Genomic DNA, 11,349 nt, shown 5'->3' with positions numbered 1-11,349 from the left:
TCCATTCTCCCCTGTGTGGGACCTTCAATTTAATTGACAAATTCTCTGACTTAATTCTGAGATTATGCCTTTTTTGGTGTTAAAAAGTCTTTCCTTTTTTTGAAATGATGATCATGGTAGATGGTGAGGTTTTTCATGGTTTTTTGGTTTTGGCTTTTTTTGGAGGGGGCAGAGGGTACTATCTTCATAGGACAAAATTAAAAGTTGGCAACTCTGTGTTGGTCTCTAGAATTTGTTTTGAAATGTGAGAAGTCTCCGAAATCTCATTCTGGGGGCCACTGAGCTGCTCTCCATTCTCTCCAGGAAACTCCCTAACGCTTCAGTTTCCTGGGGTTTACTGGTTTGGGAGGCCTGCAGAGGGATGGAGACAGGTGTGCAGGGCCTACTGGGACCAGAGGAGAGACCAGTGTTGGAGGGAGGAAGGGGCAGGGGCAGGGTGGGAAGCAGTCTCCCTAGAATGCAAGAAGATGTGGGAGAGGTGTCCTCCTGAGTGGAAAGTCCCAGAGTCCCTGCATCCTCTTCCTGCTGCACTGGTACAACGGACAATGGCACGCACACACTCTCCCAAGGGGGGGCAGGGGACCCTGGGGACCTACAAGCCTGGACCACTCCCCTCCCGCCCCCACCTGAACCCTTGATCCCTGCTCTGCAGCCCCCGCTGCTTCCTGTTTGCCCACTCTATTTGCCTGGCCCCAGGGACAGAGCTGATCCTTGAACTCTGAGTTCCACATGGCTAGGATCAGTGAGCAGATACAGGGAGACAGGGCCTGAGCTGGGCTTATCAGCCTCCCAGCCCATCCCCTGCCTGGAGTCATAAATAGCCGGAGAAGAGCTGGCGCCCACAGAGTGCTGCGGAGCTCGAGGAGGTAAGTGCTGCTGGCTGCTCCAGGTTACTCTGGCCCCCAGCTCTAGGCACTGGGAGCACAGGCTCTGTCCCCTTCCAGGGCTCTGGGCACTTGAGGCCATCTCCCCCTCTGTGTCTCTCCTCCTCCCTTGGCTGGAATGAGTGGGGGAGCATAGGGCTCCTGCATGCTAGAGACCCCCTGCTCAGCCAGCCCCTCTTGTCCTCCAGGTCACCCACGCCCTTTCAGGATGAAAGCTGTGGTGCTGACCTTGGCCGTGCTCTTCCTGACAGGTAGGTCCCCTCCAACCTAGGCAGGCAGCCATGGTGGGTGGGGAGGGCCTTCTCTCTAAACCCTTGTGGTACACCCTCCTGGGCACAGGGAGCAGAATTTCTCACCATCCCTCTCTTCCCCGCTCCACGCTCGGCATTTCAGCTCAGATCTGGCCCGGAGCTGGCCTGATCTGGTCTCTCCTCTCACCTCCAGGGAGCCAGGCTCGGCATTTCTGGCAGCAAGATGAACCCCAGTCCCCTTGGGATCGAGTGAAGGATTTTGTCACTGTTTACCTGGATGCAGTCAAAGAAAGTGGCAGAGACTATGTGTCCCAGTTTGAAGCCTCCGCCATGGGAAAACAGCTCAAGTAAGGACCCAGTCTGGGCTCTGGGGCAGAGGAAGAGGCTGCCAGGCCTGTGGGAAGATGTCAGAGCCAGACTGTCCAAATCTTTACCTGTTGTTTGACAAGCTGGGCCCCACAGATGGTCTGGATGGAGAAACAGGAATGAGATCCCCAGGCAGGGTCACAGGCACCCCAGCAAGGGACAGACCAGTGTTGCCTGATCAATAATCACAGCAACACATTCTGCCTGCAAGTGCAGCAAGCCCTTCATCCTCATCACCTCCTGCTCTGCTCCTGTCCAGCAGCAGTGCCGGCTGTCTTCAGACAGGAGAGTGGACTTCAGACAGGAGTATGGAGGCTAGGTCCTTCAAGGGCCCAACTTTGGGGACAGTCAAAAGTGGGCACTAATCCCAGCTCTGTCTCATACTAGCTGGTCTCTGTGCCTCAGCCCATCTGTACAAAGGGCCATGGTGGTGGTGGAGGCAGGGGTATTGGTATGGGAAAGGCTAGGGCCACCGCTCCTGCGCAGTCAGGGACAGGTGATGTGCAGGGCTCACCCCAGGTAAGCTGGGCTGCTGGGACCGCAGCTCCGGGGCAGTCCAGGGTGCCTGGGAGAACAGTCCTCAGCCTCTCTCTCTCCTGCTCCAGCCTGAAGCTCCTGGACAACTGGGATAGCCTGAGCTCTCCTGCGCAGTCAGGGACAGGTGATGTGCAGGGCTCACCCCAGGTAAGCTGGGCTGCTGGGACTGCAGCTCCGGGGCAGTCCAGGGTGCCTGGGAGAACAGTCCTCAGCCTCTCTCTCCTGCTCCAGCCTGAAGCTCCTGGACAACTGGGATAGCCTGAGCTCAACCTTCACCAAGGTGCGCGAACAGCTCGGCCCGGTGACCCAGGAGTTCTGGGACAGCTTGGAAAAGGACACAGCGGGGCTGAGGCAGGCGATGAACAAGGATCTGGAGGAGGTGAAGAAGAAGGTGCAGCCGTACCTGGACGAATTCCACAAGAAGTGGCAGGAGGAGATGGAGCTCTACCGCCAGAAGGTGGAGCCGCTGAGCGCGGAGCTCCGCGAGGGCGCGCGCCAGAAGCTGCAGGAGCTGCAGGAGAAGCTGGGCCCGCTGGGCGAGGAGATGCGCGACCGCGCGCGCGCCCACGTGGACACGCTGCGCACGCAGCTGGCGCCCTACAGCGACGAGCTGCGCCAGCGCCTGGCCAAGCACCTCGAGGCGCTCAAGGAGACAGGCCCCGGCAGCCTGGCCGACTACCACGCCAAGGCCAGCGAGCACCTGAGCTCGCTCCGCGAGAAGGCCAAGCCCGCGCTCGACGACCTCCGCCAGGGCCTAATGCCCGTGCTGGAGAGCCTCAAAGTCAGCCTCATAGCCGCCTTCGAGGAGGCCACCAAGAAGCTGAACACCCAGTGAGCTCCCGCCATCGCCGCCGCCCTTTTCCAGCGTTCCGTGGCTTAGAATAAACGTTTCCAAGGTGGGCAGCGGCTTCTTTCTTTGGGGAGAAGGAAGGGGGGTGTGGAGCAGTGGAAGGGACCTCCAGGGGAGCCTGGGTGGGAGCCTTTGGCCCCGGAGCAGGGGACGTTCAGCCGGACCTCAGCAGCTCCGAGGCCAGAGTGGGTTTCTTGAGGGCCTTCATCGATGCTGGAGGACCTGCTGGGCGCCTGGCTGGTGAGGAGTGAGGGCGTAGGGTCCTCACCAAGACTCAAACAGAAAGGAAGTAGCAGAGGGCCAGGCAAAGCGCCGGACCATCCAATGCCAAGTGCCCCGAAAGTGCCTCAAACAATAAGGGCTGCAGCCCAGGGTGGGGAGGGTCAGGAAACAGGTTTGGCTTTGCTGGGAGAAGTGGGCTCCCTGTCCCCAGAGGTGTTCCCAGGTGGGAGCTGGCCACGTGGAAGTAGGTGTCTACAGAGCAGGGGACATGGGCCTCTTCCAGCCCTCTGGCTCCAGTGAGGGTAGGGTGGGCCTCAAGGAGCTGGAAGGATTTGGCCAGGTGCAGATGAAGTGCTTGGAGCTTGCTCCTTTCTCCTTTATTAACCCAAAAAAGGCTTAAACAACCACTTCGCTTTCTTCTTCACAAGTATCCCTCTCCTACTACACCCACCTACCCAGAAACCGGGCTGTTTCCTCAGGAAGCCAGCCGTTCTACCCAGGGGCTCCACGCACTGCCTCCCCTCTTTCTGCCAGCTCTGGCCCAAGTCGGAAAAATAACCACCACCTCTTGCAGGTAATTAGCACATTTTTATTCTCAAGGTGCTTTCATATCCACCATCTCACTGCATCCTTCTTAAAATCCTGGATAGATTGCCATTAGATCCATGTGACAGATGAGAAGGCTGAAGCTTGCAGATGTGAAGTCACTTGCCGAGTGAAAGTCAGGATGGTCTTGATTGTCCTTTTTAGACCCATCTGTCCCTGTGCATCCATGATTATTAAAAAAAATAAAAGTGTGCAGCCAGGTGCTTAAGCTCACGTGGGTGTACACACAGGCATGCACATTCTCACATGGACATCCCTGCTCACAGCCGGCCCCTCTCCACAGTCAGGTCTGTACATCCCCATGTGCCTGCAGGTGGTTTCACAGATCTGGCCCGTGCATCTTCGGAGCTTTCCCTGCCCTCTTCCTGCAGGGCATTTTGCCCCATGTGCAGGTCTCTGGGTAATATGCCCTTTATCTCCAGTGTATCTTAATGACCCCTTGGATCAGGGAGTGGGCATCTTTGTTCCTAACCACCCAGAGCTACAACGGTAGGTGTCAAGCCAGATTTGGGTGAGAACATTTTCCAGGTATGAGTGCTGAGATCCCTGGCTTTAGTTGGGTTGGAGGAGAAGCCCACATAGATTTCTAGAGAGAAGCAGCTCCAAGTAGAGCTGGATGTTCTGATGCTATCAAGATCTGTAAAGGAGCCCCCACTACACCTGGCATAGGAGTAACAAAGCTTTCTTCTGGGCCAACTGAGCAGCTGAACTGGGCCCAAGGTCTGGCCCTGCTATTTGCTGGCTCTGTGACACTGGGCAAGTGCCTTCACTTCTCTGAGCCTGCTTTTCATCTGAACAGTTGAAGGGGGGTGTGTCTGCTCAAGTCATCTATGGTTCTGGAACTCTCTGACCTGAGCATCCGTTGGGTGGTGGGGACACAAGGGAAGCAGCCTCTGTTGGGGTGACCTTGTGTTCCTTCTTGGTTCCCAGGACACATGGTTCTCACTCCTATCCTGGTCCTAAGAGGCCAATCAGCTCAGTTCTAACAATGGCAACCATTCACCAGGCACCTTTGACATGCAGATACTGTGCCAAATGCTTTTAAACATTGTCTCATTTCATTCTCACAACACACCTGCAGTGGAGGTGGTGTTACTGCACCCCCTTTACAGATAAGAAACAGGCTGATATAAAGCAGTGCAGCCAAGCTGTCTCTTACTCCAACCGCTACTCATGTGGCCTCCTTCCCTCAAGTGTGCTTGAGAGGGCCAGGTGGCCCCGCTAGCACAAGTCAGCTCCACAATTTTGGTGGACACACACAATCTCAACTCTATGATGACATAAAAGTGCTAGGCAAGTGCCTGGCAAAGAGCACACACTCAAGTCATGTTGAGCGGCCCTTGATAATTCATCAAGTTATTGTCAACCCCAGTATCCCTACTGAACTTCCACATCAACCTGTCAAGGCAGGCAGGCTAAGTAGGGTTATTCCTGCCTTACAGATGAAGAAACTCAGGCCCAGAGACCACCCAGCTACTAAGAGGTGGGATGGGCACTGGCCCCCAGGCCTGGTTGAGTTGGAGCCAGTCCAGTGCCCACCCACAGAACAGCCCGACCCACCCCCATGCCCAAACATTCATGGCACGCGTGGGATGGCCCACTCACGGCAGCTTCTCGTCCAGCTTTATTGGGAGGACAGCCTGCCTGGAGATGGCTGAGTCTGGGGCGGGGTGGGAGGGCAATGAGAACACTGTCCCTTTCCGGTGACTTGTGGGGGCAGCCCTGGAGGCTGCAGGGCCCAAGGATCTGGCAGGATGAATGGACAGGTGGACTCGGGCTGTCGATGCCTCAGGAGGCCTAAGTTAGTTTGGGTTCACGGTTCAAATCCCAGAGCCCGGAGAGCTTGTCCTTAACGGTGGTCCAGTAGTCTTTCAGGGAGCTGAAGCCGTCGGTCACCCAGCCCCTGGGGATTAAATCAGTAAGAGGAGGTGACAGGTGGATGTAGAAGCTTGTGTGTAGGCAGTGGTGACCGCGAGGCCCACTCCTTTTTCCCCGCTGGCTCCCCCTGCCACCCTCCCAACCTCACCCAGCAATGGCCCTGAGACCTCAGGCAAGAACCACCTACGGCTGCCACCTAGGCAGAAGAGATGCCGAAGGTGGTGAAGGGACCCCAGCACAAGTCTAAATTCACATTTCTCCAGGCTGGGTCAGACTTTTGTGTCAGGCAAGAACCACCTACGGCTGCCACCTAGGCAGAAGAGATGCCGAAGGTGGTGAAGGGATCCCAGCACAAGTCTAAATTCACATTTCTCCAGGCTGGGTCAGACTTTTGTGCTCCCAAGGGTCTGAGGCACAAACAGATTGAGTGGGGAGATGGGCGAGGGCAGGGCTGTCGTCGTATTCTGTGCAAATGGTGCCCCCTGAACTTGTACAACCTGGTGGCTCTGAGTGGGATGGGCCAGAGGGACATAGTGTCTCATTTGGAAAATCCCTGGAGGAGTAATTAGCTGTGAGACCTGGGACAAGTCACCTAACCTCTCCGAGCCTCAATTTTCTCATCTGCAAAGTGGGAAAAATAATACCTACTCTACAGTCTGAGGACTAAAAACCTTTGTGAACACCTCTGCTATGTAAAAGCCAGCCAATGACAGCGGAATGGAGGTGGGGAAGAGGTTAGGGGAGAGGACTAATGGCCAGGGCAGGATGGGAGAGGAACAGACTTATGCTCACACAGGGCGCAGGTCTTGGAACAAGGCAGAAACACAACCCTGCGCCCTGGGCTGAAATAGGGTCGGGTAGGGCCTCCCGGGGCAAACCTCTAGGCAGACTATCAGAAAAGGAAAACAGAAGCGAGGGCTAAAGTGGCTGCCTTAGGGCTGTGCTGGGGAGAAAGGAGGGACACAAGAGGAATGGAGCCCCATTTCTGTGATGTCACCCACAGCAGCACGACCACGGCCCTGTGAGAGCTCAGAGAGGTGCAGGCCCTGGGTAGGCTGGGAGGGCCACGGTCTTGTTGCCAGGGCTCCCACCAGGGCAGGGACAGAGGGGAGCTGAGGTCGCTGGCGTGGAGGACGGGGGAGGAGGCCTCTGGGCGTACCTGGCCTGCTGGGCCACCTGGGACTCCCGCATGCTGGTCAGCGCATCCTTGGCGGTCTTGCTGGCGTGCTGCACGTAGCCCTGCATGACACTGAGAAGGGAGGCTTCCTCGGTCTCCACAGCTCCTGCAGACAGAGCAGGGCTGAGCCGGGGTGGATCAGCCTCTGGGAGAGCCCTTCGCTTCTGCCTGGTCACACCCATCAGGGCCCAGGATCCCTAAGCCACCTCCCGCCCTGCTCCCAGCCCAGTCCCCACAAAGTGCTTACGGGCAGAGGCCAGGAGTACGAGGAGGGCAGCAACGAAGAGCACCCGGGGCTGCATGACACCTCTGTTCCTGCGGGGAAGTGTCCTGTGAGGGGCACCCCACCCCCCACCTCTGGACCCCTCCCTGAGGGAGTGGAGAAGGGGCATGCTCCCATGCAAATATGGGTTCTCAGACAGGGGACTGGATGCCCAGGCCCAGAGGGAGGGATGGAGCAGAAATCCTGCCTGAAGGGGAATCAGGATTCTGCTCCTCCCCCGGGCCTCAGCTTTCCTGTTTGGGGGAAATGCTGGCCGGTTCACTCACTTAGTTAGAGTGCGGTGTTGTAACACCAAGGTCAAGGGTGTGGATCCCCATAAAGCCACCCGCAAAACAAAACAAAACAAAACCCGTTGCAGGGGACAGGGGTGTCTAAGGTTCTTCCAGCCCTAAGCACGCAGGCTGAGGGGAAGTGTGCAGACTCGAAGCTGGTGCCAGCCCCAGCTCTGCCACTACCTTCTCTGTAGCTTTGGGCAAGTGACCTCCCTTCTTGGGCCTCCATTTCCCCCGATATACAACTGGGGGTGGGGGCCACCCATCAAGCCCTAGGGCGTCCTTGGTTCCAGCAAGCTCTTCTCCAGGCTTGCTGGCTGGCTGGGCAGGCAGGGGGCATCCTGTGCCCCTTTCCACACTCTCCCCTACCCGTCCACCCCCAGGACCATTACCTGGAGCAGCTGCTTCTAGGGACGAACAGAGCAGGCAGGCAAGAGGGTTCTGACCTGTTTTATATTGTCCCCGGGGCAGTGGGCACTGAGGGCCCAGAGAGCTGGGCAAAGGTCATCTGCTGACCAGTCAAGACCAGGGCCTGAGGCAGAGTGGCCACAAGCAGCCAGCTGCCGGGAGCATTGGGAAATCCTGAGAGACTGTGCCCACACCCCTCTCCTACCACCCCTGCAGCTCAGACAGCCTCAGGAACTGGAGGTGCACTGGGGAGCCCCCATTCCTTCCAGCAGACTGGCGCCCCAGGGAGAAGCTAGTGAGGTGGGGACAGGCCAGGGGCCTCAGGGCCCATCTCAGCCCTTCACACTTGAATTTTCAGGCCCTCCCTCCCCTGTCCCCCAAGCCCAGCAAGCAGTGGGGAGCAGGGGGTAGGGTGGTCCAGGCGGGTGATGGGCTTCCTCAGACTCGAGAACTCCTGGGGACAGGCCAGGGGCCTCAGGGCCCATCTCAGCCCTTCACACTTGAATTTTCAGGCCCTTCCTCCCCTGTCCCCCAAGCCCAGCAAGCAGTGGGGAGCAGGGGGTAGGGTGGTCCAGGCGGGTGATGGGCTTCCTCAGACTCGAGAACTCTGAAGACCACTGGGCAGAGGCGTGTGTGGGGGGCAGGGGGACACGGCGGGGTTCACACAACCCCTCCCCAGCACCTCTGGGCTTCAGCAGCCTCCCCCTCGCAGGGCCCAGGGCAGGGGTTGGTGGGAGAAGGGCAAAGGCCTCTCTGAGCCCAAGGCCTTTGTCCCCCCTCCTCCCATGCTCCTTACCTTGCCCTCTGGACCCACTGATAACATTCCCTGGGGCAGGGGCTGGGCTCATGGCTGGGCCCTCCCCGAACCACGGCAGCAGGGACTGATTGTCTCGCCTCTGGTTCCTCAGCTCAGAATAGCAGCCCTTGTAGCCCCCCAGCTGTGTGGGCAACTGGAAGGAACAGGGGGGGTGAGGCCGGGCTGGTGAGCAGAGACCACAGAGTGCTCTGGGGGCTGTCGGCTGTCCAGGAGAAGCCTCCGGGCCTTCTCGTGGCTAAGACGTCCCCCAGGCCCACTCTGGGAGCCACAGCCTGGATGGCAGGATCAGGGGGCTTTGTCTTCTGGATACTAGGACTTCGAAGCCAAGACGTCCTAGGTCTAAATAATGTCGTTTATTCGTACTCCTACGACCCATGGCCAGAGGGCTAACATCTCAGTGCCTCAATTTTCTCCTCTGTAAAATGGGAGTAGAATACCAGTTTCTCAGAGTTGTGGTGAAAAGTAAATAAGATATATACAAAGCAGCTGGTCCATGGAGGGGGCTCGGTAATCTCTCTCGCTTCTTCCCAAGCACTGTGCCCTTCCTTTCCTGACAGCATAGTCTGAAGGCAGGAGGTACCTCCGACGTAGAAATAGGGCATTTGGCAGGCAGCCATCCTCTCAGGGAGAAGTAACTAACCCCACAGTGTGAAATCGTCCCAAGCACTGTGCCCTTCCTTTCCTGACAGCATAGTCTGAAGGCAGGAGGTACCTCCGACATAGAAATAGGGCATTTGGCAGGCAGCCATCCTCTCAGGGAGAAGTAACTAACCCCACAGTGTGAAATCGGAGACCTGAGAAAGTGGCCTGGCCTCGCTCTCAGAATTCTTTATCCATGGCTGAACCTTGAAATCCCTCTATTAGAGATTCATTCTTTTGACTTAAGACTTTGTTTTCTGTTGAAATGCAAATCATCAGACTCCTGTGAAGTAGCCATGATTAATTCCATTTTAAAGGTAAGAAACCTAAGGCTCAAAGGGGTAGAGATCTACCTAAGTGCACAGCCCACCAGCGGTAGGTTGGGAACCAGGTCTTCAAACAACCAGGGTGGTACCAGACAGCCTGGAGAGATGAGACCCTTACCAGTCACTGACCCTGCAAAGAAAATCCACTTCAGATCTCTTTCTGAGATCAGACAGGTGCTGGAGTGAGCAGGGAAGGCAGGCAGTTGCAAGGTCACTGAAGGATTTGGGCACCGGGGAAGGTAGAGGCCAACCGTACCCACTTTCTTCTGTTCTGGTGTATTCCTTAGCCCCAGAGGTGAAGGACACGGTGGGCATCCAAGATTCCAGGCTGCGTCGGGTGCAAGGTGCTCGGCCCTGGGCATGCTAGAATGGGCTGGCTGGGTCACGTGGCCCCGGCTCCTCCAACTCCCTTTCCATCTGTGTGGAGAGTCTGGAGGGGCCTGCTTTCTCTCTCCTGTGAGGCAATGGGCCACTGAGCCCAGGGAGGTCAGAAGCTACAGGCAGAGAGACCCAGCGGGGTGGTGCCGAGCTGAATGGAGAGCCCAGATGTGCGGACCCATGCAGCTGGGAGTGCCTGTGCTCCTCCTCCCAGTCCAGCATGGGCCTTGGTGGGAGCCCTCTCAGTGGACTGCTCCCCAGGTCCCGGGAGTAGGCCACGATGGCGGGGAGGAGGAGGGGGCTTGGCCGGCTGGGGCTGAAACTGGTCCTCTGGGGTTGGGCCAGCTCTGTCTGCCTGTGCTTGTGTCCAGGTGAGGATTGGTACATGAGCCCCTGGGATCATGCCCCTGCCACCAGGCAGGGCTGGGCAGCCCTGATTCAGCCCTGCCAGCCAGAAGCCCTTGTCCAGCACACCCCTCCATGCTGGAAGTTCCTCCTAGTATCCTGCCCAGACCCATCCTAGGACAACAGGAGCTAGCCCCCTTTAGCTCTGCCACGGGAGGAGGGCTGGTGTGAAGCATATGTAGGGACTCGTGTCTGTGTGACTTGCCTGCCCCTGGCTGAGCCTGGCCCATCTGCTCCTGATGCTGACCTCTGGAATGACCCCTGGTTTGACCTGTGTGGCAGACAGGAGGGGAGGCTGTAGGGAACGCCGAACTATTAGCCTCAGCGCCTCACCAAGCCATAGGTCTGTCTGCTGCGCAGACAAGGAGACTAGGGCTCAGAGAGGGTCGGGACTTGCCCAAGATCACGCAGGCTAACTAATGTGGCCGTCCCTTGACTCACAGGACCAGGCCTGGCTGGAAGGCAGAGCCTGCTCTACCCTTCAGCAGCTTGCACTTGCTAAGATGGGCACAGGGCTCTCATTCTCTCTGTACTCCCAACACAAATCCATCTACACACAGACCCAAAACACACCCACAGACTGGGCAGTAAACAGTTCATTAATGGTGTCACATCTATGGCATCTTGGGAGGCTATGCCGATCCTGAAGCTCCTGGCCTGAGCTTCGTGCCCACAGACAGTTCAGATATTTGCACACTTCCCTCAATCTGTCCACATCCTGGCAGATACTCTCGGACATGCTCAAATGGCACAGACACTCCCAGTGTCAGTGCACCCAGGCAGGTGGGTGGCAGGAGCACCTCTGGACTTGTCACACGCTGGCGGCACCTGTTGTTCAGATCGTAAGTCCAGGAGGTCAATGTGCAGCTGAGGTGTCCTTTGTGACTAATTCCCCTCCTCAGCTCTGGCCCAGTGGGAAGGGACAGGGGCACTGAGCACTGACCTTTGTGCCCACTGCAGGCTGGACTGCGCCAGATTTGGGGGCAGGACCAGCTCAGTGTCACAGGGAAGTGAACCTTTCAGTGGTAAAACATGGCTGACATTTAATGA

General features: G+C 57.4%; 2 protein-coding genes across 2 annotated transcripts in view; one reads left to right on the top strand and one right to left on the bottom strand.

Moving 5' to 3' along the window:
- Window positions 1-774: 774 nt before the first annotated feature.
- Window positions 775-2,890, top strand: APOA1 (apolipoprotein A-I). Its single transcript, XM_008591713.1, has 4 exons — window positions 775-866; window positions 1,073-1,135; window positions 1,329-1,482; window positions 2,270-2,890. Exons 2-4 carry the CDS (start codon window positions 1,093-1,095, stop codon window positions 2,871-2,873), a joined length of 801 nt encoding a protein of 266 aa, XP_008589935.1. The 5' UTR covers window positions 775-866; window positions 1,073-1,092; the 3' UTR covers window positions 2,874-2,890.
- Window positions 2,891-5,513: 2,623 nt separating this feature from the next.
- The window catches only part of APOC3 (apolipoprotein C-III), a 9,560-nt gene continuing 3,724 nt past the window's right edge, over window positions 5,514-11,349 (bottom strand). Inside the window, exons 2-4 of the mRNA XM_008591718.1 lie at window positions 7,019-7,086; window positions 6,754-6,877; window positions 5,514-5,619 (exon numbers count right to left, since the gene is read on the bottom strand). Of these exons, the coding sequence (XP_008589940.1) occupies window positions 5,514-5,619; window positions 6,754-6,877; window positions 7,019-7,073 (285 nt within the window). The 5' untranslated portion in view covers window positions 7,074-7,086. The remainder of the gene's footprint in view (window positions 5,620-6,753; window positions 6,878-7,018; window positions 7,087-11,349) is intronic.

This window comes from Galeopterus variegatus, unplaced genomic scaffold, assembly GCF_000696425.1.
Source record: "Galeopterus variegatus unplaced genomic scaffold, G_variegatus-3.0.2 Scaffold7215, whole genome shotgun sequence".
Classification (NCBI taxonomy): Eukaryota; Metazoa; Chordata; class Mammalia; order Dermoptera; family Cynocephalidae; genus Galeopterus; species Galeopterus variegatus.
This window is presented reverse-complemented; position numbering and strand designations above follow the sequence as displayed.

Bases quoted from the DNA above. Each gene is read 5' to 3' on its own strand.
- APOA1 (XM_008591713.1), top strand. From the start codon at position 1,093: ATGAAAGCTGTGGTGCTGACCTTGGCCGTGCTCTTCCTGACAG. The intron at 1,136-1,328 runs GTAGGTCCCCTC...TCTCACCTCCAG, and splicing joins GGCCGTGCTCTTCCTGACAG to GGAGCCAGGCTCGGCATTTC. The intron at 1,483-2,269 runs GTAAGGACCCAG...CTCCTGCTCCAG, and splicing joins GCCATGGGAAAACAGCTCAA to CCTGAAGCTCCTGGACAACT.